This window comes from Chionomys nivalis, chromosome 12 (assembly GCF_950005125.1).
Source record: "Chionomys nivalis chromosome 12, mChiNiv1.1, whole genome shotgun sequence".
Lineage (NCBI taxonomy): Eukaryota > Metazoa > Chordata > Mammalia > Rodentia > Cricetidae > Chionomys > Chionomys nivalis.
The window spans coordinates 2050345-2076701 of NC_080097.1; the positions used below are offsets into that span (position 1 = coordinate 2050345).

A 26357-nucleotide genomic window follows, 5' to 3' on the forward strand; every position below is an offset into this window, starting at 1 on the left:
TCATTCTTGATCAGAGAACTAAAGTCAGACCCACACCAATTCATGTACGGAGGAGAATAGGCAGGCACACAGCTAACTGGCCCTTGGAGACCAACAGATGCCGCCTGCGACAAGTTTGTTAGGTCTCAAGGGTGTAAGAACAATTTCTTTAGAACAAGAAGCAGGACCATATGTTGGGGGATTGCCACCAGCTGAGAGCGGGGTAGGGCCTCCTCAGAGCAGGAGGCAGTAAAGAGGGGGAGGCGGAGTCAGAGGGGAGGTGGAGTCAGAGAGGAGGCAGAGTCAAAGAGGAGGTGGAGTCAGAGAGGAGGTGGAGTCAGAGGGGGAGGCAGAATCAGAGGGGATGCCAGGACTAGGTTTGGCCAAGCCTGTGGAGAGGGGAGTGATGAGCTGCAGAACTGAGCATGTCAACTGAAAGGTCTACAAAACACAGCTAGAGAAGACCCTGTTCTCTGTGTGGCTCTGGTCTGCTGGGCCCTCTTTCCACGCTCCTTCTCATCCTTTCCTGGCAGGCTATGTGATGAAGCGTCCATCCCTTCACCTCCATCCCTTCTCTTCTTACCGCCCTTCACTTCTTCCCAGGTATCTGAACCACTTCACCAGGCTTTCCCCGTATTTGACCCTGTGTTTGAGAGGAGGCACTGGTGGCTCAAATGAGAGCCTCCACACACTGTCCTGGTCACAGGGCCGACTACAGAACCTTAGTGAGGGCCTCCTGGGCCTGGCAGGTGCACAGGCAGAGATGGGGCGGCTCCGCTAAGCCATCTACATGCCATCCTGAATCCTGCTCAACTCAAAGAGGATGAGCTGCTTGATCTAAAGGAATGTGTAGGGGGTGGGGGAGGTTGGAGAAATGACTCCGTGGATAGGAGTGTCTTTGGTGTCCTGGTGTCCTTGCAGAGAACCCAGGTTCACTTTCCAGCATACAACCATCTGTAACCCCAGTTCCAGGGGATGTGATACACTGTTCTGACCTTCATGGGCACCAGGAACATGGTGCATGTACTAACATGCAGGCAAAACATTCATGCATGAAGTAAAATGAAAATATTATTTAAATACATATTTAATTTAAATATGTTAATTTAAAATAATATCTAAATTATATAAATTTAAATGTAATGTATTTATATGCATAAATATATCATATATGCATTTTGTAAATATATGTTGTAATATACAATTAAATATATAGCACATAGATTACATAAATTATATTATAATATATTATAAATGTACTTTATAAATATATTATGTTTTAATATATAAATTTAAATATATAATATATAAATTGGTAATTTAAATATATACATATATTTAAAGGAATGTAGGCCATGAGGCCAAATCCAGACCTTAGAGGACTCCTTCTGAAGCTGCACTCTTCCCGCCACAGGGCGGGCCCTCCGTATAAGCACCTTCTCTTAGGAATGGGGCATTTATGGATTCTAAGGAGCTGGGCGACTGACTTGGATAAGAGCAAGTGATTTTTATCGGTGAACCATCTCTCCCCATTCATTCACTTCTTGGGGGGGGGGGCGGCGAGCCTGTCCCTGTCCCGGGAAGCACACGTGTGGAGGTTAGAGGAGTCCCTTCTTTCCTTCTACCATGTGGGTCTAAGGGTGATCAGGCTTGGATGCCAACACGTTTACCCTCCGAGCCATCTCACGGGCCCAGAACTCAATGCATTATTAACTCATTCATTCAACAAAAACTGACCAGGGGCAGGCATCACGCTAGGCGACAGGGAGGAAGAAAGAAATGAACTTTCTGCCTCTGGTTGAGTTCCAGCCTCATAAGCATTTGGTATGGAGAAACGAGGTAGTGCGCGCCCGTCCTGTTCTACTTAATTCTTCCTTACTTAACCCGCCACCGCTCTGTCCCTTCCCTACTGCCCTGTGTGAAGAAGCCATCCCATCCCTGTGTTTCCTACCCAGGGCATTTCAAGGGAGAGGGGCCGGTGGGTGGAGGCCCTATGGCTCCCGCCCTGGGCCTTGGGGCTGTTTCATCTCTGCTCCTCACTTGAGAAGCTGCAGGCATTTGGACATGAGGACACTTGATTTCTGGAATGTCTTTGAAGGCTAGCCTATAACACGCTGCCTGGAAGTGGGAATGATCCCACAAACAGTGAGTCACGGACACCCCGTGTCCCCGGCATGAGAGCCAGGTGTATAAACAGAGCAGCGGTCCTCCTCCCTGGAAGGCACCTAGGAGTCTTTGGGGGACACAGAACAAGGGTCTTGAAGGATTCCTTTCCCTTTCTTTCTTTTCTTTTTTGTTTCTTGGTTGTTTGTTATTGTTGTTTGGTTCTGCCTGGTGTTCTCACTGTCCTACCGGATAAACACTGACACCGAGGCCCAGGAATACTAGCGTACAGGACAAGGTCTCCCAGCATTTCTCCTTACCGTCGTATACAGCCAAATTCTTAAGTACTTCCTTTTTTTCTTAATAGCCTCCCAAGTGCCCCTCCTTTCAGTGGAGGCTGGCTCTTGGCTAATTTGCATGTTTGTTTTTAGAGATAATGAAGAGTAGAAGGAAGAAATGGAGTAAGATCAAAGTAAGGAAAACTTAAACTGAATCCTGGCTTTCACAGCCAATAGAATTACTGCATAGACAAAAGGGCTTGGCTTCGCCCCAAACACCTGCCTTTGGGTCAGTAACACGTTGCTCTGCAGGCACACAACAGAATCTCAAGGACTGAGTGAAAGTATCTTCTAAAAAGTATTCTGAAGGTAATGGCCTCATTAAGGGAGGAAAGGAATGGCCAAACGGGTGTGTGTGCGCGCATACGTGCGAGCGTGCGTGCATGCGTGCGTGAGTGTATGTGTGGGGGGGGTGTCTTCTGGCCCAAGGCAAATAACTGTGATCAAAGCTTCCTGCATCTCTAGGGGAGGTCCTGGGCCTCAGGGAACAGCTAGCCCAGGTCCAGACCCTCTAGTCAAAGTGACTAAAGCCCTGGAGAGCCCCTACCCTCTTTTCTTAGTGACCCACAAGTAAGCAAGCAGACCCTGGGGCTATGGGGGAGGGGGGAGGTGGTCAGAGAGCAGTGACAACATATGTTCCCTGTGCTGTTTACTGAGACGCTCCCAGGACCCCCAGCTGTAGAAACCTAAGCAAGGCCCGAGTCTACTAAGACCCTCAAATCAGACAGATGACGCTCTTGGGTACTGGCTGGCCTCTGCTTTTTATCTGAACTGGCAGCGTTCAGTCCCAGCGACTTGATGGCTTCAGTTGAGACCCAGAAAGGTTCAGTATTTTGTGTGTAGCGTAAATATATAAGACACATAAACACAGAGAATATTAGTTGTGAAGCATGACCACCCACCAAGGGAGTCATACCTTCTTTTCTGGGAAATTTCTACCCCAGTGTGCCTGAATGTGAGGTTCTAGTTCCCTCTCTCATCAGCCTGGAGTAGAAAGGAGACTGTGTATGAAATTAAAGCTCAGGTCAAGTGAGAGGGACTGTTCAAGTCCTCTGTGGCCTCAAACTTTATTCCCGAAAGTTCAGGTCTTAACGCCTCCACCGCAAAAATCACACTTCATCTCTGGAGGTTCTACAGCTTGGTTTGGTTGTTTGTCTCTCTAATCTGCAAAACAAAAGCTGACCGGAGTTTTATTTCATGAATCTATGATGAGACTCAGAGATTGATATCTGTAAAAAGACTACCAGATATTTAGGCAGAGGCAGGTAGATCTCTGAGTTCGAAGTCAACCTGGTCTTCAGAATGAGTTTCAGGACAGTCAGGGCTACACAAAGAAACCCTGCCTCAAAAAACAAAACAAAAACTAAACTAAACTAAAAACAAGAATAAGGCCAGGCAGTAGTGGTACACTCCTTTAATCCACAGAGGCAAGTGAATCTCTGTGAGTTTGAAGTCAGCCTGGACAATAAAGTGAGTTCCAAGACAGCCAGCACTGTTTCATAGAGAAACCCTGTCTCAAAAATTAAAAAATTAAAAAAGAACAAAATAAACTACCATATTTAAACAAGCAAACAAAACAACAACAACAAAAACTGGGTATTGTGATACTGTCTCAGGTTAGCCTGATATTCCTGGGCTCCATTAATCTTCCGGCCTCAGTGTACTGCACAGCTGGAACTATAGGCGCTGCCCAGTATCACTAAACAAGTCTCTCTTTGATTTTTGGGTTTCTCAGCTATCCTATTCATCCTGGCCTTGAACTCATGGTGATCCCCCTGCCTCAGTTTCCTGAGTGCTGGGATTATAGGAATATGCTATCATGTCTCATCCAACAGACAATTCTAATATACAGACAAGGTATACCCAGCCCATTGGTACAGATGACCTCAGAAGCCTTTGTTTGGCCTCCCAGTGCATGGTTTATATAGTTGAAAACTTAAATACAAATACTGAGAAAATCTACTCTACTAAGATATAAAAAAATTAAAAACTCTTAACTACTGAACAATCCCTTCTTACAAAATGCAGAGGTCACAAAACTACTTAACTAGTAAACTTGGACCCGAGTCCAACAAAGGTGTTATAAGTCTATAAAAATTACATTTTTCCCCACATTTTAATAAACTCAAGTGGGTTTTAAGTCTACCACAAAACACAGATTTACTTTTTGCCCTTGAGAATCAAAAGGCAGTCAAAGCTTTTGATTTACAGAAGAAAATTTTAGAACTCAAAAGGACCAAAGAGAAATTTGTACACTGAAGACAGACAGATGAGAAGCATTGAGAGGGCATGGTTCACAAGCCTGTATATGCCTCTAATCTCAGCATTTTGGAGCTGAGGTAGGAGGACTGACACGAATTTGAGAGTCCAGCTCCAAAGAGCAGGACTCTGTCTCAAAAAAAATAAAATAAAATTAGGGAGAAGATACTAAGTTACTAAGATATTAAGTTACTAAGATACTAAGCTGTTAGTTTGGGATGACAACACCCTGCACAAGGGAGGGAGAGAGAGAGAGAGAGACAGAGAGAGACAGAGACAGAGAGAGAGATAGAGAGAGGGAGGGGGAGGGAGGGAGAATACAAAGTGAGCCTGGGGTATGGAAGGGAACCTTTGGCGGGGGGGGGGGGGGGGGGTTGTCACATGGTAGAAACTTTTTTTTTTTTTTTTTGGTTTTTCGAGACAGGGTTTCTCTGTGGTTTTGGAGCCTGTCCTGGAACTAGCTCTTGTAGACCAGGCTGGTCTCGAACTCACAGAGATCCACCTGCCTCTGCCTCCCAAGTGGGATTAAAGGCGTGCGCCACCACCGCCCGGCACATGGTAGAAACTTTAAGGGACTGGCAGGGCAGGCCTAACTCCCTAGCAGGGTCTCCCTGGGAAACCAACTCTTCCAACGCTGCTCAGTTTTGGAGGTGGATTTTATTTTCTCGGGAAACCTAGTGCCCACTCCTCGAATGGCAGCGTGCCTCTGTGTGCTTCAACACTGGCTGCAGCAGCAGAGGGTGTGGAGGTAGAAAAACCTACCCCGCAAAAGGCAGGAAACAGAAATACTGCGTTTGGGATCTGGATCAGAAGTCCAAATCAAAAGTGCACCATGGCCGACAGAAACATGCATTTCTAAAGATATTTATTTGAAAGTTTGGAAGAAAGCAAAGCTCATGCCCTGGGGGCTCCTGGGAGTATATACAAAATACAATAATTAAATTAAGTCCAGCAGTTAAAATTTCTCATAAAAAGAAAGAGCTGGAGTGCTTCCCAATGGGGAATGCTTGACTTAAAAGAAAGGTTTTACTCCATGGCCTGAAGGTCAACAAACTGGGGCTCCATGAGAATGTATAAAATTTCTTAAAGCCGGTCTTCGCTCTTTGTTTTGTTGAAAGAAAATAAAAGAGTAAAAAGGGACAAGTTTTGAAAAATTGAAAAAAAATGAAGGCGCTGTCCTAAAATCATCGGGATTTTTATAAACGCCACACTTGAGGCTGTGAAAACATAGCCCTTTTTCTGAGCACTAATCAGACACACATGCTCTTCAAGAAGGAAGTGGGGGGACGGCCATGGAGGCTTTGGAACAAATCTCCTCAGAATACACTCATTTTCAGACTTGCAAATTCAGGTCAAATTCACTTGCCAGTTAATTCTGAACATATTTGCCTTTAATATTTCAATATTCTCATAAATATATTTCACATTTTGAAATGCCTTACATGATACAAAGACTGGGTGCAGGTGTGTGTGTGTGTGTTTCATGCGGCAAAGTTATTAGGATGATCTTGTTGGGTTCTATTCTAAAACGGAATGTTTATCACAATTTGAAAATGTCTTTTTGTGGGGAGGGGGGTGAGATAGGGTTTCTCTGTATAACAGCTCTGGCTGTCCTGGAACTCGCTTTTTAAACCAGGTTGGTTTTGAACTCACAGAGATCAGCCTGCCTCTGCCTTTTGAGTTCTGGGATTAAAGGCGTGCGCCACTACCGCCTGGCGAAAATGTCAGTTTTTAAATAATGATCATTTGTTATTGTTTCTGGTACTGTCTTCACCCAAAAGGAATAAAATTAAGATGAAAACCAAATTTCATAAGCTTGATATAAATATATTTATACCAGCCGGGCGGTGGTGGCGCACGCCTTTAATTCCAGCACTTGGGAGGCAGAGGCAGGCGGATCTCTGTGAGTTCGAGACCAGCCTGGTCTACAAGAGCTAGTTCCAGGACAGGAACCAAAAGCTACAGAGAAACTCTGTCTCGAAAAATCAAAAAAAAAAAAAAATATATATATATATATATATATATTTATACCTTAGTAAGTTACACATAAATTATATTTTATAGAGATAGAGAAGATTTCTATCCAGGGACGCCTGGTCACACAGTGCTCTCAGCCTCTGCTAAAGCATTATGAAGACAGCAGGATTGGATGTATCACATCAGGAAAAGCAACAATATTTCATTTACTGAATAATTAGTGATCTCATTGTCATTTCTCCTTTGATTCTCAAAGTATGGCATTAGCTGTCCCTGGCACTCAGGGTCTCTCCAGTAAAACGGGCACGGAGCACAGCTGGTGCCAAGTTCACAGTAAATGCTGGATTGTGGAATGTTCTCTAAGCAGCGGGGATTTCAGCTAGAATTACCTCCAAAATATGAGCTCAGAATTGGGGGGTGGGGTGGGGTTGCCTAATTCTCTTGCTTTCCTCTCCGGCCCTTGGAATTTGTGCTTTTGGAATTCTGAAGGTGGGTGGGCCTTAGGGTAAAATTCTGAGGAAGAAGAGGGGTGAGGTGGAAGGAAGCCAGAAGACACAAAGAATTTTAAAGGCCTTGGGAGATGAGGTGGCAGGGGTCTGTGAGGCCGGGAGAAGCAAGCACAGCTGTTGTCCTCGGGTCTGAGTCCTGACACTGTCTCCCAGGACTGTTTTCATAGAAGACCCAAGAAATTCTCTAGCGGTTCAGCTCAGCCCTGGTGGTAAATCCTGCAAGGGTCTGGGAACGGTGTGTTTGTAGGGTGACTGTGTCTGCTGTCTGTCTGTTTTTGAATGACAGTTGTTTGAACCGAAATAGGTTCAGATGTCTTTACTGGCCTTGGAGGGAAGCTGTGGTGGAAAGGGAAGCTTCTGCTTTTGTTTGTATTGCTTCAGGAAGACCGTTCCGGGCTGCCTCAAGCTGTAGATTTGTTGAAGAGATATTTAATGAGGAATTGAGAGTCAATCTGAGTCAGGAGTGTGTGGTTTGGTGGAGTGACCTTCAGACTTGTCATAAGTGTGGTTCTACCTGCGATACAATCTTGAGCAGACAACAGTCCCACTTGTCTCTAGTACTATGAGGTAGTACTATAGTTTTCTATGTGGATGGTGCCCCCTTTCAGCCAGGACTGGTACCGTATGGGGCCCCAAGGGCTTCAGTTTCTACGAAATCAGGAGTTTGGACAAAATGATGGAATTTAAGTTTATAGTCAAACATCTCTGGCATTGAAATTAAGTCCCACAGCCTATGAACCAGTCTAGGAGGTTGCTACCAGTGCCGCGAGGCTCTCCTGGAATGTGCACAGATGTCAGATCAATGTATTTCTCAGATTCATTAATAGAAATCAAAGCACACCTGTAAACCCATTTCTGGGGAGGAAAGGCAGGAGGATCAGGAGGATCACTCACCGGCAGTTTAGCAAACTGTGAGACAGTTGGCTATGTGGTGAGACCCTGCCTCAAAACAACAACAAAAATTCTGGGGATCAACGCCTAGGAAAGAAAGGTGAAGGATGAAAATTCAGGGAAGGACCCAAATCAGCCCCACTGAAGTTCGGGAAAATACATAACACATCAGGACACCTCTGCCCTACCACAGGGCTCCTTGTCTCTTAGCTGCAGGTCACTCTGGGCCCTACGGCTGTGTGGATGCTGAAGGTGCTGGCAGCTGAAGGCCGTGTCTCCTCAGCTGGTCCAATGGGGGAATCCTCAAAGGGCCACTTTCATGGTGTATCTCTCTGATTGCTTTATCTTCATGTTAACATTTGGAACTAGTGTTTCTTCTAAGAAAACTGAGGCCCAGAGAGTGTCCAGCCTGAATGTAACTGATTAGCGAGGAAGCCAGGACCAGAAGTGGTGAGGAGAGACTCGAGTCCTGGTTTTAACAAATACACTTTTTATGGAGCTCATACCTGGGGGTGAGGAACAAGAGCAGGAAAGTGTTTAGAGGGACATAACAATGTCCACTATGTGTGCTGTGGGGGACAGACATGCCTAAGTCAGTCCTCCAGTAGCCGTCCAGTCCAGTGCACTGGGAGAGGGGCGGAGGAGTAGGCTGTGGAGGAACTGGAGAGCCCTCACGGACAGGCATGTCTGGGAAGGTTAGCTGTCTTGAGGATAATGCCAAGGGAGGCTGGAAATTCATGCAGAGAAATTCGTGCAGTTAGAGAGGCAGGTGTTGCAGCACCCAGTGCATGGGGGGCTAGGGTGCTGGAGCTTGGAGTTCACGGCAGCCCCTTGTCTCTGGCGAGCATGGGAGAAGCCTCTATAGGAATTCCAGTTCCTAGTAATTCTGTCATGGAGTTTAGACCATTAGTGTTCTCTCTCTCTCTCTCTCTCTCTCTCTCTCTCTCTCTCTCTCTCTCTCTCTCTCTCTGTGTGTGTGTGTCTTATCGAGGCTGGGTCTTTCTTGTTTTTGCCTCTATATGATGTGTCATACATTAGGCATCCCAACCCCTCTGCCTCAGCTACTCCCTTTCTCCTGTCTCCCCCCCCCCCCCCAATACAGCCAAAGGAGTGCTGAGTTATTTTCCAGGGATCAAACTCGGCTCACTGGTTTGCTCTAGCAAGCACGGTTATGAGCTGAGCCATGTACTCATTCCGCTCTACTGAAAAGAAGCAAGCCAGGGCCCACACTGACTTCTCCCTTCTTCCCTCCCGGTGCTTAGGAGAGGTGAAGCCAGCAGCCGGGAGTGTGAGTTCCCCTGGAGACACCACACAGAGCCACCTAAGCCAGAACATTCTTTGTCTTTGTGATGCTATTTGTGTATCTAAATAACAAAAGCAATTTCCTTCATTGTTTAAGAGAAAAGACAAAACAAAACTGGGCTAAATCAGTTATTTGGCATCCTGGAGACCAAAAGTCCTGCTTGCTTCCTCTGCTTCCCGCCTTCAGCAGAGAGTATGACGATCATGACACATACTTGGCCTCCCTTGCACTTCTCTTTTTAAACACTACTTCCTTCTCCTGTGTGTGTACGCGCGCGGGCATGTGTGTGTGGTCTCAGAGGACAACTTGTAAAAGTTAGTTTTCTCTCCTTCCACCATGTAGGTTTCAGGTACCAAACTCACATCCTTGGGCTTGGAGACAAGGATCTTTCCTGCTGAGCCATCTCACCAGTTACCACTTGCTTTCTGGTCAAAAGAGGGAATTTTGTCTACTGGTTTTGTTATTACTGTGATGAATTTTTGTTTTCTGTACAGTTCCTCCCATGCCCAAGACTAGAGAACATGTCTGGTTTTGTGTGTGTGTGTGTGTGTGTGTTTTGTAGACCTATAAGGAATCTACAACAATAGAAGAACTGGCTTGCGGGGAGGGACTGGCATGTTGGGACCTTTAATCCCAGCAGTAGCAGACAGATCTCTATGAGTTTAAGCCCAGCCTGATCTACAAGTTCCAGGCCCATAAGGGCCACAAACAGAGCCTGTCTCAACACCCTGCCCCTGCACCCACCCTCACTCCCCAGAGTTGGCTGAGATCAATGGAGAGCTCACCAAGGTCTCTGAGTTCCTTTACTTAAGGGACCATCAACATCAACGTTGTCTTTAACTTAGTGGGCCGTGGTTCTGTCTGTCTACGCCTTCAGGTGGTTCTCAAGTAAAAGGTCACATATATGAAAGTCACCTCACTTCGGCCAGTCTCTAGTTGTGGCTGAGCACTGCAGTTCCCCGTGTGCGGTCAGGGAGGAAAAGGAGGCACCAGGCCAGCAACTAGTGACTCCCTAGGCAAGTCTGTGGAGCATGTGCACACCACAGAAGGGCCGACCTCATATCTTAGACGGCAGGCTGGCACGGCTTGACTTTCATACTGTGCAGAGGAAGAAAGAATTTGGGTTAATTGATTTCCAAACGTTTTAAATTATTTGTTTTTTGTTTTTTCTTTTTTTTCTTTTTTTTTTTTTGTGACAGGGTTCCTCTGTGTAGCTTTGGAGCCTGTCCTGGAACTCTCTCTGTAAACCATCTGGCTTCAAACTCACAGAGATCTGCCTGATTCTGTCTCCCGGGTGCTGGGATTAAAGGTGTGCGCCACCACCGCATGGCTACATTTTAAATTCTTAATTCAAACTTCTGTTCTTATAGTAACTGTGTTTTAATATATAACACTATTTGGGGGGTGGTGTTCTTTCCTGGACATCCAACAGACTTTTATTTTATTTTTGAGTCAGGGTCTCACTATGTAGCCCCTAGCTAACCTGGTACTCAAGACCGAGCCAACAAACCCAGCCTACACAGGCAGTTCAGCCTGAAGGGAATCTATCCGTGGATAGCCCTGTGACTTTTGGACAGCTGTCTGGCATTCAGTGAACTCAACAGATATTGGCGGAATATGAATTTAGTTGAATGTTCCTGAAGACAGATTCCCCATTAAAAACTTGAGGGGAATATACTAACTCAGCAAAGTTCTGCTTCTCTCTTACCCTGGGGATTAGAATGTGCGATGTTCTCTCACAGACGTGCAAAGAAATCCAAAGTTGCCGCGACCAGGGGAATTTTAACCAGAAAGCTGTCTGCTTTGGAGTGAGTGTCCCTTTTCCCTGATTCAGATCCCGAGTTAGGAACCTGAACGCCTTGACTGAATGGTTGAAAAGGCAGCAGACCTGAGTCCTCTCAGGTTCCCTGGCCCACAAATCAGGTCATCTTTAAAAGGAGAACTCAGAACCAGTACAGCAGAAGCCAGAGGACTCGCTCGGCACTGGAGGCTCCCCCAGAATTTGCCTTCGCGCGTGGCCCAGAAGCATGCTTCGGTGTTGTTGACACACCCAGACGACGGGTCCCCAGTACCGGCTATAGGCCCCACGCAGGTGTCCGGCCTGTGTGCGGGGTGTGCAGGGGCCCAGGAGCCCCGAGAGAGACGTTATTGTTACACTGTAACGAGTCTGATTAACACGCTTCTGACACTTTCTCTTAGTTTCTCCGGCTCCTAGCAACCATGCACAAAGGCGAGGGATTGTCCCTGGCTCCGCGGGGACACGGGGCAGCCTTTGATCTTGTACCATTACAGCCTGGCTGCGTGACAGGCTCGCGGGGTCCGGGAGGCCTGCAGTCCTGGACACTGGGCCACTGGAATCCCTCCACTGCGGCCCGGGCCTGGCCCCGACGGCCACTGCTCCCCCAATTCCCAGTACCGCTACACGCGTGTAATTCACCGCCAAGGGAAGGGCAGCAGCCTCCGAATGGTGTCCGGAGCCTGCTGGTCTCTGCCCCAGGGCTAGGCCCGCAAGTTGATCGACCGCAGGCGGTGGGAGGCACGGGACGGAACACCTACACGTGTATCCTGATCACTTGGGCACGTCCCTTTCCTCAGCGACACGCAGGTACCAGGCTCGCCTTACCCTTCCCATAGGAAGCAGCGAAAGGAAAAACCAGCCGATCAGTCACGATGAAAAAAATAAAGGAAAAAAATATAATAATATATAATATATATATATGAAGAATACAGTTACATAGTTCCCCTAAATGTAATAACCCGCTTAGATGAAATTGAGTGGATCGCCACAAACTGAACACCGGGGAGGACTTTAGTGTCTTTCCAGCGCTTGCTTTGTGTCACTAGCAATTCTTATGGATTTTAAGGGAGTTGTGCCGTCAAATAATTGCTGGAATTAAACAAACCGTCTCCACTAACGACAAAAGTCATCACGACAGAAAAGCGAAAAGCTGCCGGGTCCCACTGCGTAAGTTTTACAGGCACTAAGCTGGGTATCCGAAAGTAATTTCCTTTCCAGTTCGGTAGCTTTCTTAGCCCCGGCCTCAGTTTAAAACAGAGTGGGGGGGAAAAAAAGAAGAGCTAGGCTTTAGCATTTCAATGTTAGGGTCAGGTAATTACTTCCCCTAAATTGCAAAGTGAAGGCCTTGCAGGGGGCGCCCCCGGGAGATAGGTCGTTGTTTCCAAATCCTGCTTTTACAGACCCGTCCTGTGACCTCCGCCAGTATTAATATTCACAAGTTCCCGTGGAAAAAAAAATCTTATGACCGGTTTTGTTCCTTCAATTGCTTTTCTAACACTAGAGGGTAAAAATAAAAATAAAAACCCAGAGGATTCAGATTGCAAAATAAATGTAAGCTCTAAAAGCAGAATGTCCTGAAAAAGAAAAAAGAAAAGAAGGGAGGGGGTGGAGAGCCGGTATTCTTTCCTCTCCCTGTGGCAACTTAGAAAATTCCACAGTCTCTAAAGAAAGTCAGTTTCCCTAACTCCCACAAAACTATTCAAAGCAAAGGTGTTCCAGGCGATAATGACTTCTATTTTAGAGAGCGGAACACCGCATGGTTGGTTCTATTGACCCAGCAAAATATGCCAGGCAATCAAGAGACTTTCATATTCAAACTATACGCGGTGAAGTCTTCATTCCCCCCCCCCCCCCCCCCGGACGCTATTTCCCGGGCTATTCCCGGCTTGTCTCTAGAGCAGTGCGAGCCGGCATGGCCGGCCCGGTGGACAACTGAAGGCAAGGCTCAAGAAACTCCCTAACTTGTGTCCCAGCCCGGGGCCTCATCCGGCGGGAATTCTTCTCACCCTTTAAATAAAACATGACTGTACAGATACAATCCTCTATACATTAAAATGAGTTTGTCACAGATTGTCATTAAGACCTCAGTAAAACAATGAAGACATTATTGGGTACCCCCCTCCCCCGGGCAAGGTATTAAAGGAATAAAGCAATCTACACCACACGGGTCCTATTGAGATTAATGAAAAAATTATGCAAAAAAATCGCAATTTCATTTTCCCGTGACGAGGCTTTGCGTCGATCCAGTCAGTCTTGCTTCGCACCTGATGATTTATTAAACTAATCTGCGGCGATCAACTGCTGATGTTCTCAGCTCAATCTTGTCCTGGCTCATTTTCTAAGTAATTGTTTCTCATTAGTTCTGATAATGTTTTAATAGTGTTATCCATAATTTAGCCCCCTAGAATTAATAACAAGGGGGGGGGCAATAGGCCAAAATGGCTGTCATGAGCGACAGAAAAATATAAACAGGTATGCTTCTTTTTAATTAATCTGATGAGCAGCCAAGTCCCCTTCCCGTGTGCCCTTGCAGGCACACACTTCATCTCCCAGGGTTCTGAGAGCTCCCTCAGCCTTGGCTGCATTTCTGTAAGCCCTGCTCTGTCACCTACTCCGGGGTACCAGGGATGTGGGTGGCACAAGTGGGGAACCTGCCTCCCAGCTTCTCTGTGTCTTAGGACTCTATCTCTCAGGGAATGAGGTTCCGTGGGACTCCGGTAGACACTGACCTGTTTTCTAGGGTCCTTGTTAGGGTATCTGCTCAGAGAATCGGCAATTGGCCCACATCTTTATCTCCCGTGGGCCCCAGTCTTGTGATCCTACCACAGATGGGATCTCTTGGTTACGAAGATGATCAACCTCACGTCTGAGAAGGCTGAGAAGGTGGTTTTGAGCTGGGTACGGTGGTGCACGGTTGTAATCTCAGTACTTAGGAGGATGATGCAGGGGGACTCCTGTGAGTTTGATGCTAGTCCAGGATACATATCAAGATTCTGCTTCAAAATCAAAACCAGAACCAAATGGGGTGCTTTTGTATGAACAAGGACGTTGGTGAGAAGGACTCAGAGATAATCCAACACAGTAGAGATCCAGGAGTCCATGGCCCTGTTGCTGTGGGCTGGGAGGACTCACGAGGCCCAGCTCTCAGTATCACTTTGAAAGGTTGCTTTCCTTGAGGACTCCATGGCTTCTACCATATACAGGTGGGGCTTCCTCAGAGGGAGGCCCTTGCTTGTGGAGGTCCAACCGGTATGGGCTTGGGGGCTGAGGCATTGGTTAGTGGAGGCCAGGACATGTACCCTCCGATCCTTTTACAGCCAAGGCTATCTGAACCAGTGCTGTTTCTGACGTGTGTGTGTGTGTGTGTGTGTGTGTTGAGGGGTACATCAAGGCCCTCCAGTCTCTGCTGGCTTGTGAACAGTCTTCCTAAGTCTTTGTTTTAAGGGAAAAGCGTGGACCTTCGTGGTTCTAGCTTACTCTGTGTACACTTGACTTCATGATTCCAGACGCAGCATGGGGACTTGGGGGTGCTCCTTACCCAGAAATGCTGTCCACTGCCCCTGTCCGCTGTCCTGAAGCACCATCTGCCGGGAGGACAACTCCTCCTTCCCACTCCCACCCGCCTTTCCAGAAACTCTGGGGTATCAAGAGGCGGCCCAGGTGAGGCATGATGACTTCTTAACGAGGTGCTTCATGGAATAAGGGAGACACAGGGTCCAAAGCAGGCAGGCCTCATCTCTGTTTACGAACTAGCCCCTCAGGGTTCCTGCTTGTGAATATTCACGTCTCAAGAACATCTTTCTCCAGATCTATCAGATCTGCATCTGGTTCAGCCACATGCCAGTCAGAGCGTGGTCTTTCCCTTCCTACCCTGCAACTGGGGTTCATGGTGGTGGTGGCGACAATGGTTTCTGGCCTGGCATTGCTGTGATGCTATGGCATCCGAGGGCCTTCTGTAGAAACTGAAAGGATTGGGGTGAAAAGTAGACCCCGATGGGGCACACGCCAGGGGCCCCTAAACGGAATACACCAGAAGGGCCTAGGAAGGGGGAGAAAAACGAAAGTGGAAAAACAACTGTTTTCTGTTTACAAATTTAAATAAACAGAACAGCCTTCCCCCGCGGTGTTTGTCTAAGCCACGCCGCTGAGTAGGTCATGAAAAGGTTGGTGTGGAGTTTTAAACTTCCCATTCTGCTAATTTCTTAAAGAACAGGGGTCCAGAGTCTCCGCACAAAAGCTCGTGGTTTTAATGAGGGAGAGAAACAAAATCTCCGCTTGTTGGTGTTTCAAACTTCATTGGCGTCCTCTGGCAGGCACAAGTTGATCCTCTGAGGCTTCAATACCCTTTCGCCTCCAGTGGAAGGGTACCGTGCTGAATAGGGAACAATGGCTGGTTGTTATGTTTGTTTACCCTTCCCCCAAGCTGGGTTAACCTCTTCAAAACAGCTTTCCTAAGCCCGTTAACCACACCACCCATATGACCCACAGCCTCATCTCTAATGTGATGCAAATCTCGCAGGGGGCCATATGCACTGGCCAGTGGCTTTGTGTCCTCTGGACGTACAAGTTTATGGCTGAGGGAGTCCTATCTTGGCCCTACGTTTACAGGGGGAAATGGCCTCAAAGGCGAACAGTTAAGCAGGAAGATAAAGGGGAGAATGAACGATCTTGTTTTCCCTGCATTCATTTTTTTTAAATTGCCAGTAACTGTTGACCTCAAGTATTCGCTCAAGATGAGAGCATTCAGGGTCACCACATGGATAGAACATTTGGGGGGGGTGGCTCCCCTTGGAATCAGTTTTGAAAGTTGATTTTTTTAGAAACTGTCTTTTATAAACCGTTATGATACCTAACATTTTCAGTGTCATCTTTGTCATTTTATCTGATTACTCAGAGTGCTGAAAATCTTGATTTTGATATTATTCTTTAAGAACTTAGCCTTAAAGTTATCTGTGGCGTCCACTGTACAACTGAATAATATTGGAGATATTGTCTAATGAAAGAAGAATGGGGAGAGTATACACAGACCAGAATATCCGTTTCATTGAGGACTTAACTTCTCCCCACCCATCTTTCCTCCTCATGAAACAATAAACCCATATTTATAACACATTAATAGACAACAGAAAAGCCATGAACTTAGATTCCAAAGGAAGAAAATTTATTGTTAGAATAACTGGTCAGTAAGACACAGGAGGAGGGCGGGAGTCGTGACTAACATGAACTGTAAATGAAACAAGGTTTCATCTGATGGGGCGTGCTAGCACGCTGCCCTTGGGTACCGTGGTTTGTCTTTAAGCGACCCACTGTATCCATTCAGCCCGCCTGAGGAGGGCTTCATTTAACAGATCATTTTTCCTTGATGGATGTGGCAAGCGTAACAATGTTGTGGGCCTGCTTCAGTAATGGCATGTCGATCATACTTCCTCGGAAAGTAAAGGCTCCCTGGAAAACAGAATACAAACTTCCTGAAAGAATGCTCGAAAATTATAGGCTTCTTTTCTTGTGTGCACTCTTGTACGGCGAGAACATTTTAGATACCACCTGAGTGATGCTGACTTTCCTGCCCAACTTTTGAGAAAAACCAGAGCAAATTGCAGGGGACAGATTTCTTTTTATCCTCCTACAGAGGCAGGGAAGGGGGAAAAAATCCTTCAGCATTTTAACAGAGAGGAAAAAGAAACACATCAGACACAAAACATGGCAAACTGTTCATTTCACTCTTTTAAAAAAAATCAAACGGAAAACAGCTGTGGAAGAAAAATTTAAATATTTCCTTATTTCATTTTGAAATATTGTGTGGGACTCTGCAGCAGGGTATGCGCTCTGGTGAGTGATTACTGTTTATAAAAAGTCCATTATCAGGTTAATACATGCTTCCTTCTTGCCAGACACAGTGAAGGTGTTACTCCAGGGTGACGAGAAAATGGGAGGTCGACTACAGTGAACCAAATGAGGCCATGCTGCTGGGCAGAGGCATCAAGGACAAAGCGGTCACTCTCTGTTGACCACACGGGGAGGCGCCTCTGCCCCCCCCAGCCCCTGCGCACCCCCATCTTGCAGATTCTTTACTTCTTAAGCCTTCTGTAAACACCCACTCAGTGTGGTGTGTGATATGAGCCCTGTTCTAAGTTAGGACACTGGGGCCTACAGTAGTGAACCTTCCAAAGTTACATGACTGGGAAGGGTTAGGGTTACAGGCAGCACCACCAAGCCGCCCAACTTCAAGTCTTCACTGGAATCAACAGAAGGAAAATTCACCAGACAGAAAGCAGTACGCCCAGATCCTGCTTCATCACTTAAGTATTTGTGTTTCTGTTGGCTTTGAGTTTTGTTGTTTCTCTCTAACATAGGCTACCCTTCAATTCACGGCAATCTTCCTGCTTTGGTCTTGGGAGTGATAGCATTACAGGTGTGAGCTACCAAATCTGGTTTCAGGTCCTTTGTGTGTTATTGTTTTTGAGACAGGGTCTCATTATGTAGCCCCAGCCTGAAATTGTTATGTAGACAGAGCTGGCTTTGAACTCAGAACAGTTCTCTCTGCCTCCTAAGTGCTGCGATTAAATGCATGGGCTACTGTGCCTGGTTTTTCAATAAGTTTTTAAAAATTATTTGTCTTTGAGGTGCCAGAGATGAAATTCAGACCCTTGTAGTCAGTGGCTCTACCCCTGAGCCACACCAGTCCAGTCTGGTCGTTTGTTGTCAAGGATGTGCGAAGAGAGACAGCAGGCGCCTCTGGAGATCTGGAGGTGGAACCATCCTAACCCTTGAGAGTTCATTTCTATACAGCACAGCCCATCCCGTTTCATAAGGCAAAGTACAACTTGTCAACAGTCGGCGAGCGCTGCCCTTGCTGCTCCTTCCTGCACAGGACTTCTGGAACGGGCATGCTGGGAACGGCCATGAGGGTTATGAGAGAGGCACAAAGTGTACCTCGTAGGAAGGAAGTAAACAACTCATAGCAGAGAATCCTTTGGTGATAAGCTTCAGATTTTACCTTTCAATAGAGAGAGATTTGAAAGCCTACATAACATGAATTTTTCCAGGAATGCCTGACCCTTTTAGCCTCAGAATAATGAACCCGACTCTTAGGCACATCTGTGTGGCATAAATCCTGTATTTGGGTCACTTTCTGATTCTCTTTTACCATTTATACTCTTTTTTTTTTTTTTAAATTTTATTTATTATGTATATAGGTTTCTTCCTTCATGTATCCTGCAGTACAGAAGAGGACACCAGATCTTATTACAGATGGTTGTGAGCCACCATGTGGTTGCTGGGAATTGAACTCAAGACCTCTGGAAGAGTAGCCAGTGCTCTATTCCTCTGAGCCATCTCTCCAGCCACCACCTTTTATACTCTTCAACTGGCCTTTGGCCCATTCCATATAGCCTAGAGCTAATTTGGGTCATCTAGGACCATGATGAATTTCATGAATCTGGTTTGGGAGGTTCCCCAGGTTAGCATTCCGCGGAGATCAGGGCTTGGGTTCCATGCTGTTTTACAAGGCAATAGTCTAGTTTTCCCATTGGAGTAAATGGGGACACACAATGGCCTCTTGGAGCGCCGCCCACAAGTAGATTATGGCCCCTGTAAAATGGTACATCTGTCCTTCCAAGGTTTAGCCAAAAGGCTGAAGAGAGAAAGTTAGCATAGATGCACATGAAATAAAACAAACAAAGAATGATGAGCCCTGAATCAAAAGAGATGTCTTTTGGACCACGTCTCCTGAAATTGTATTGCCTTCTAGAAGCACACCAGAGATGAGAAATACTTCCAGCTGTTTTTCAAGACCTGGAGAGAGAAAGAACATTTCTTTCTTTTGTGGAGGCATATCTGGTTTGATTTCCTTTATTATAGTGGAAAACAAGATGTAGCACCCTTGTTCTCTTTCCTTTATCACTGCAAATTGAGGACTTCAGTGTCGGTAAGAAAACCCATATGCCTTCATACATCAATTCATAATATGCCTGTTGTTATTGCTATTATTTTATAACATACATAGGTTTATCTGGACAACGTAAACAGTCTGGTGGTCAGGACTTGTTGTTGTTGTTTTAAAATGTAACTGGTCAAAAAGCTACTTGGATTTTTAGGGACAGTTTGAAGATGATGGATAAGTTTCCATTTTGCTAGCTGATTTTTTTTTTTTTTTTGGAAAATTGACATTCCATTTCAAAAAACATGAAGAACATCTATCATCTTGAAGATTTAGGTTACAATTTTCTTTTAAGAGCCTTTAAGGAGCTAGAGAGATGGCTCAGTGGTGAAGAAGACTGACTGCTTCTGCTGAGGACAGAGTTTGGTCCCCAGCACCCATATGGTGCTTCACAATGTCTGTAACTCTAGTTCCAGGGGGCTCAACACCTTCTGGCTTCTGCAGGTACTGCATGCACAGCAGGCACACACATCCGTGGAGGCAAACAGTCTTTTTTTTTTTTAAGGCAGAGTTTCTCTGTGTAGTTTTGGAGCCTGTCCTGGAACTAGATATGGCCTCAAACTCACAGAGATCTGCCTGCCTCTGCCTCCCGAGTGCTGGGATTAAAGGTGTGCGCCACCACCGCCTGGCGAGGAAACCATTCTTACACATAAAAGTAAATAAACCCTTTTAAAATGTTTTTAAACAAGACTGTGCTTGTAACCAAATACTTTAAGAACCACACTGACAAAATAATAACAGCAATAACTTTTTGAACAGTTACTAATCCCTGAGCCACAAGTAGAGTTTTGTGTACTTTGTTTCATAAATACTGCCCACAACAGCAGTTAGGAGTAGATACTATCATTCATCCCATGAAAAATAGTTTTTGGAAGCTGAGAAAGAGGCTCAGTAGATAAAGTGCTTGTGCAATCTCCAACACTCGGGAGATAGGTCAACAAAGCTGCAAGTACCTACAATTCCAGCAATGGGGAGGCAGAGACGAGTGGGCCCCCGGGGAAGGCTGGCCAGTCAGTCTAGCCGAAATGGTTCAACACTTCAGGATTAACAAGACATCCTGTCTCAAGCACTAAGGTAGAGAGCAACAGAAGACACCTGTGGGGACCTCTGGCCTTTATGTGCAGAAGCACAAACACTTGAAAACCTTTTTCTGTTTCATTCTGGTTGAAAGTGTGCACTAGAAAAACAACCTGATACAGTCCGACACATTACCAACACCCACAGTGCTGTGCTATAGAGCTCCAGATCTATCTTACAAAACTAAAACTGTACCCAGCAAGCAACTCCTCTTTGCCCCCAGCCTTGTTGCCCTGCTTCCCCGACCTCTGTTCCCAAAGCTTTTTTTTTTTTTTTTTTTTATCCATTCTCACACTATAACTGAAGAACCTGGTGCAAATCCATCCTGGAGCTTATTAGGATAGTATGAAAACAGAACATGTTTGTTAAGATTTATTTTAAATTACATATATGTGTGTACACATGTGTGTGGGTCTGTGCTCAGGAGTACAGGTACTCATGGAACTAGGAAGACGGTTCTGGAGCCTTTCGAGCTAGGGTTATAGGTGGTTGTGAGCTGCTTGCTCTTTGCAGGAGCAGTATATACTCTCAACCAGTGAGCCATCTCTCTAGCCTCAAAACATGTTTATCTGATTCAAATCTTGTGTGTTCTTTAAAGCCTTTGGGTTGAAGAATGTGCTAAGCATGTTCTGTGATTAGCCAAGTCAGACTCTCACACAAATAACTGGTCTGATGTGGCTGTGTTATGTGTTGGAGGGGGTGTGTTAAATCACAGTTTCCAGGCTCAGTCTAAGGGGTTACATGCTGGAGGTTGGCCAGGGATTGTGTCGTGATTCCAGTGCACTCCTGAGTTTGAGTCCTTCTGCTTTTGCAGAAGTGACTAAGTTGTAAATAGAAGCTTACAAAATGTGAGACCCCTTGAGACCCCATTACCTCTTACAACGTGTCCTCACGGTGCTCAGTCATGGGCTTTTCTCAGGCCAGTCATTAGTCACCGATCATCCACCCATTGTGGGTAGAGCAGCCTGTACCAGGCTCTGGGGAACAGGAGGGGGAGACTCCACCCCTACCCTCTATGAGCTTCCAGTCCTGGGAGCAGAGAGGCAGCCGATGCCTCAGGATGAAAGGAGCAGAGATCTATGGACCTCACCAGGTTGCACGCTCCATGGCTATGAGGCTGTGCACTCAGCAATCATCACACACGTCCCATGACAGTGGCCCTAGGGCTCAAACCCTGCAGACTTTCATTCTAGAGGGACTGATGGTGTCATCCGTCCTTCTACAAGGACTTCCCTGACCAGTGGCTTGGCACTTACTGCATACAGGTCTGCGATTTAGAGTCCAGAAGAGGGGGCTGACATCATGGTAAAGTTCTTGTCATCTGTATGGTGTCGGGAGGGGTGGGGGGCAGATCTTGTGTCTCGCTGAAGTCATTCCCGTGAGAAAAGGGCACTAAGCCAGGGATGTAGCGCAACAGTCAAGCACTGCCCTCCACTACCCTAGCATAAGAGAGGCCCTGGGTTTGATCCCCAGCACCACAGCCCAGAGTGGCCCTGAAGTTACAGGAACCTCCTCCTTGGCTGAAGCCTTTCAGGAGAATGCCGATGGATGTTTCCTTGGGGAAGTGGTGGGACGGGAAGAGCAGTTGCATCTATGGGAAGGGGTCAGTTTCTGGCACTCAGCACCTGTAGGTTTTGGTATGTTTTTCTCCTCTAGAGCACTAACAGAACAGTTTGCTAGACACTGACACTATTACTCTTTTTCTGCACCAAGGTGGAACCTGGCCTCAGGCACTTGGAGGCAAGTCCTCTGACTTAAAGCTACATACCCAGTTCATGAATGAGAGGAAACAGAAAAAAGGAGGGAGAGAAAGAGGGAAGGAAAGAGGGGGGGAGGGAGAGAGAGGGAGAGAGAGAGAGAGAGAGAGAGAGAGAGAGAGAGAGAGAGAGAGAGAGATTGTGTGTCACCTTGTCATAGTTATTTGTGAGCTAGAGTGGGGAGGAACAGTAGGGGTTTAATGGGATAAGAAGAAACTTAAGTCCTACTGGTTGTCACTGGGCCTTTATTTTATTCTTTATTTTGGATGACAGGGAGGGCTTGCAGTTGTTTGAGCAAACTTTGTTACTGTACATGATTGCTGGGTCCATAAGTCACTCTGACACATGCAGTTGGGTCCATGCCAGTTGGTCTCAGGAACCTGGAATCCTGCCTCTCTCCCTGTCAAACTGTGTGGGACCCTGGTTCACCTCACGTCCTTTACTATTTGATGTAGTGAGAGCCTACAGCATGCGTGATGTAGTTAGGTGGGGGTTTGCTGCAGCAGGGAATAAGGTGGATGTGTCCCTGACCTCATGAAGCAAGAAAAGGCATTAAATGACCATCTATAGGAACGAAAAAACACAAATGGTATGTACAGCCAATAGAAAAGCAGGTGCAATGGGGAAGCACACTCAACAGGGAACATGGTAAAAGATATGGTGGCTCTTTGGCAAGTACACTCAAATGGAGACATGAAGGATGAGTACAATTATGAGAAGAGGAGGGGGCAAGAAAAAAGTAACCAGGGCACAGGGCAGTCAGCTCCCCAGTGGGACCCAGGGCTGGGTTACCTATGGGACAATAGAAGATGAGTTAGAAACTATCTGCAAGTTTCATTTTCTGGGCTTGGTAACATTCACTGGCTAGCTGACCAATACCTAAGCCTCCAGCAGGACATAATGACAGAACTCAAAACTGTAAAGTTGAGTTGAGATGAGATTAACTAGTATCAATGACTTAACCATTCAAGGGGAATCAAGTACGTCCCTTTTGTGGTACTTAAGGGTCAAGGAAATCAGAGAGAAGGCACCATCAAAATGGGGGTGGTTCAGGCAAGAGAGAGCTTGGAGGATCAGGTGGGATTTTTATTTTTGTTTTAGTTTGTTTCTATTTTTATTCCATTGAGACAGGGTGGAACTCATTCTGTAGACCAGCCTCAGCCTCAAACTCTGACTCTGCGTTGAGACTAAAGGGTGCACCACCAACCCTAGTTAGGAGCAGGTGGGTCTGTGTTGTGTTTTGGAACAGGTGTTTTTTAAAAGTCAAGTTTCGAAGGTCAGGTTGTCGGATGTGTGGAGGGATTTGAGGAAATGGCAGACTACACATACAGAAGCAGGTGAGGGGTCAGAATCCTCTGCTGTGCAGGAGCCCCATGTCTCTGGTCGCCAGAGACTCCTCAGGCGAGGCAAAGGAAAGGTCCCAGGAATCACAGATCAGCGGTGCAGTCCTGTAACCTCAGCCCTTTGAAAGAGCACAGTGTAGGATACAAATGGCTGAAGGTTCTTTAGGGTCTGAGGAAAGGGGCCAAAAGTTCAAATTCAAGTGGTCCAGATTCTGATAACTCACTAGCTGATGGGTTTGTCTGGGACAAAACTCCTGATCCTGCAGATGACGGGGGCTGGAGATGCTCTGTCCTAGCTGCCTGCATCACCCCTACCTGTTCTTTCTGGGACCACGGGGAGGAGGGTAATCCTTTTGTTCCTTTCTTTGAGCTCCCCTCCCCCAATCAGGAACCTAACCACTGGAAAGCTAAGGGCTGGACGCTCAACAGACCCTCAGGAACAGGCTCCCTGGTTTTTGCCCCCCCTGGCTAGCACTAGAAGAGGCAATAGGAAGAATCCCTTAGCAACTGCATTAGCTACCATACCAATACATTCAAGTAAACCACACCCCCAGCAAATCCCACAGCCAAACCTGGAGGACGGCAATATTATTAGAAAGATCCATTACCAAAAAAGATTGTTTTTCCCCTTTTTGTTTTGCTGTTGTTGGTATAGAAATTTGAACCAGGCCCATACATGCTAAGTGTTCTCCCACTGTGTGACACTTCTGGCTCCAAGAGTGTTCATTTTGATTGTCCCTTTTTCTCTTTGTTTTGTTTTTTTGAAACAGAGTTTCTTTGTGTAGCCTTGGCTGTCCTGGAACTCACCATGTAGATCAGGCTGGCCTCAAACTCAGAGATCTGCCTGCCTCTGCTTCCTAAAGGCTAGGATGGAAGGGATGTGTTACCAGACCAGGTTGATGGCATTTTTATACTTTTACAAAATGTTTTCTGTATTTGAGACAAAGTCTTGTTATGTTTATCACATTGGCCTCAGATCCAGGGCAAACCTCTGCTTCAACTTCCTTGGTGCTGTTTTCAAAGTCATTTCTCATTCGTAATGTGATGAAGGTATTATTTCAAGTTTTAATTTTAAATCTTACTTATTACTGTGAGTGCATGCATGCGTGTGTGTGCATGTGTGTGTGTGTAATTCAGACAGGTGACCTTCCACCCAGCCTCTGTAGGCAAGCCATTTAAATGGTCCTAAGAGTATAACAGATCTGACGGAGGTCAGCTGATGCCTGACTGGGAAAGCAGGAGAACCTGGGTGGTGGCAACTTGCTGAGCACCTTGGGAAGGTCCTTCAGCTTCTGACCAAGGCAAGCTCGGAGAGGCTTTAAGAGCCCAGTTCCCACAGTTTTCCAAGTTAAAGCCTGGAGAGGGCCCCCCCAGCCTTTTCATCCCTTCTCTATAGCTCCATGGCTTTCAAAATCCATAGCAAAGAACCACTGATGTGGAACAGAACACAGGCTTTTGTGTCATCCTTATGCAGCTCTAGTCAGACCTGGCTTTCGAGGGTACTGGGCATGTGCACCACAGAGCCCCTCTAGGGACTACCCCCAAACAGAGAGAGAACATGATCCATGGTAGACACATTCCGGTTGCAATCCTTAGCCTGCTGCTGTCACTCACAGGGAAAAAAGTTGTGATTTTCTGGGGTTTCCCTTAAGGTCACTTGTTGTAGAGGTTTGGCCATATGTGCACTTGAATCCACAGGTGTCTGGTCTCTGTGCATGATCTCCAAGCATGATCTCCCACAAACGCAGGTACGGTACCAGACTTGAGTCTTCATCTCTAAATCGTGCCCATAAGGTTACAAAGATTAAAGAAAGCCTACAGTTGCCTTACAGGCTCTCTGTCAGTGATATGGCTCAGGGCTTAAGAGCACTGGCTGCTCTAAGAGATCCTGGGTTCAATTCCCGGTATCCACATGGCAGTGCACAGCTGTCTACATCTGTAGTATCATGGGACCCAAATCACTCTTCCGGTGAGCAGACAGAGACGCTGACAAATCACCCACTGCATAAAATAAATAAATCTTTAAAAAAATAAAGAAAAAAAAAACTAGATTCAGGGGTGCTGGTTCTCTGACAGAACATCAACTGGAAGACAGATAGATTTACAAAAATTTAGAAAGGTAGAGAAAATGCTCACCGATTCCCAGAATCAGAACAATGGCAAACAGTCAAAACGGGCCAAATTCTAAGAATCTGGAAGGGAATGGGTAGGGGATGCGTGGACGGAGAGTGCTCACAGTTAGTTTTGTAAAGAAGAAGTGTGAAATTACTCAGTTCTCACCCTGTGTGTGTCATCCTGGGTAAGATCAACCCAGGGCCTCACTGGCAGGTTTAGCAAGTCAGAGAAGTAAGGATTCTGGAAGGCGGCTTTGGAAGGCCCTAGGTCAGAAAGGTTGAAGCAAATGTGCAGGGGAGCTGAAGTGAGCTTGACCAGAGGCCCCGGGTGCTGGTAAAACCCTGCACTCCCAGCACTCTAGAGGTGGAGGCAGCAGGACCAGAGTTCAGGGTCATCCTCAGCTAATTAGTGAGTAACCAGGTGATGAACCAAATCATACTTCATGTCAAACATAAGCTACAGTTGCCGACCCCAGATAGTAAATGCCACAGTTGCCGATCCCAGATAGTAAATTTCACGCCCCCAATGTTTGACTAAGATCAATAATATTAAGGTCCTAGGTTGATTCTCTTTTTGAAATCTGGTGTAAATGGGCTACCATGAACTAAAAAATAATTTAAGATTATTAGAATACTAATGCTTTTTTTAAAAAAAAAAAGTACTGCAGAGGGGGAAATGGTCTTAATTTTTCTAGAAGAGAACAAGAAGTCAATATTGTGGATACTGTGGTGGTCACATCAGTACTCAGGGGATCACTTGAGTTTGAAGCCATCCTATTCTTCATAGTGAGGTCTCGGTCAGACGGGGATACACAGAAAAGCCCTATCTCAAAGACAAAAACAAAACCCCAGCAATTTATTTTCAGCACAGTTGAAAATTTGTAAGAAGCTGGCTCAATAGTGTTTCCTAAGCATGCTTTAAGCACCCGTTTCTGTTTAGCAAGCTACAGGGAGATGTGGAGGCAGCAGA

At 46.2% G+C, this 26357-nt stretch overlaps 1 protein-coding gene and 1 long non-coding RNA gene across 3 annotated transcripts in view; one reads left to right on the forward strand and one right to left on the reverse strand.

Annotated features, from left to right (window-relative positions):
- The window catches only part of LOC130884757 (uncharacterized), an 82222-nt gene that overhangs the window by 30101 nt on the left and 25764 nt on the right, over positions 1–26357 (forward strand). The gene's annotated exons all lie outside the window — the stretch shown is intronic.
- Positions 16316–26357, reverse strand: part of Clybl (citramalyl-CoA lyase) — a 221529-nt gene continuing 211487 nt past the window's right edge. For both annotated transcript variants that reach the window (XM_057785890.1, XM_057785892.1), the window contains one exon: positions 16316–16602. In XM_057785890.1, the coding sequence (XP_057641873.1) occupies positions 16507–16602 (96 nt within the window). In that variant the 3' untranslated portion in view covers positions 16316–16506. The remainder of the gene's footprint in view (positions 16603–26357) is intronic.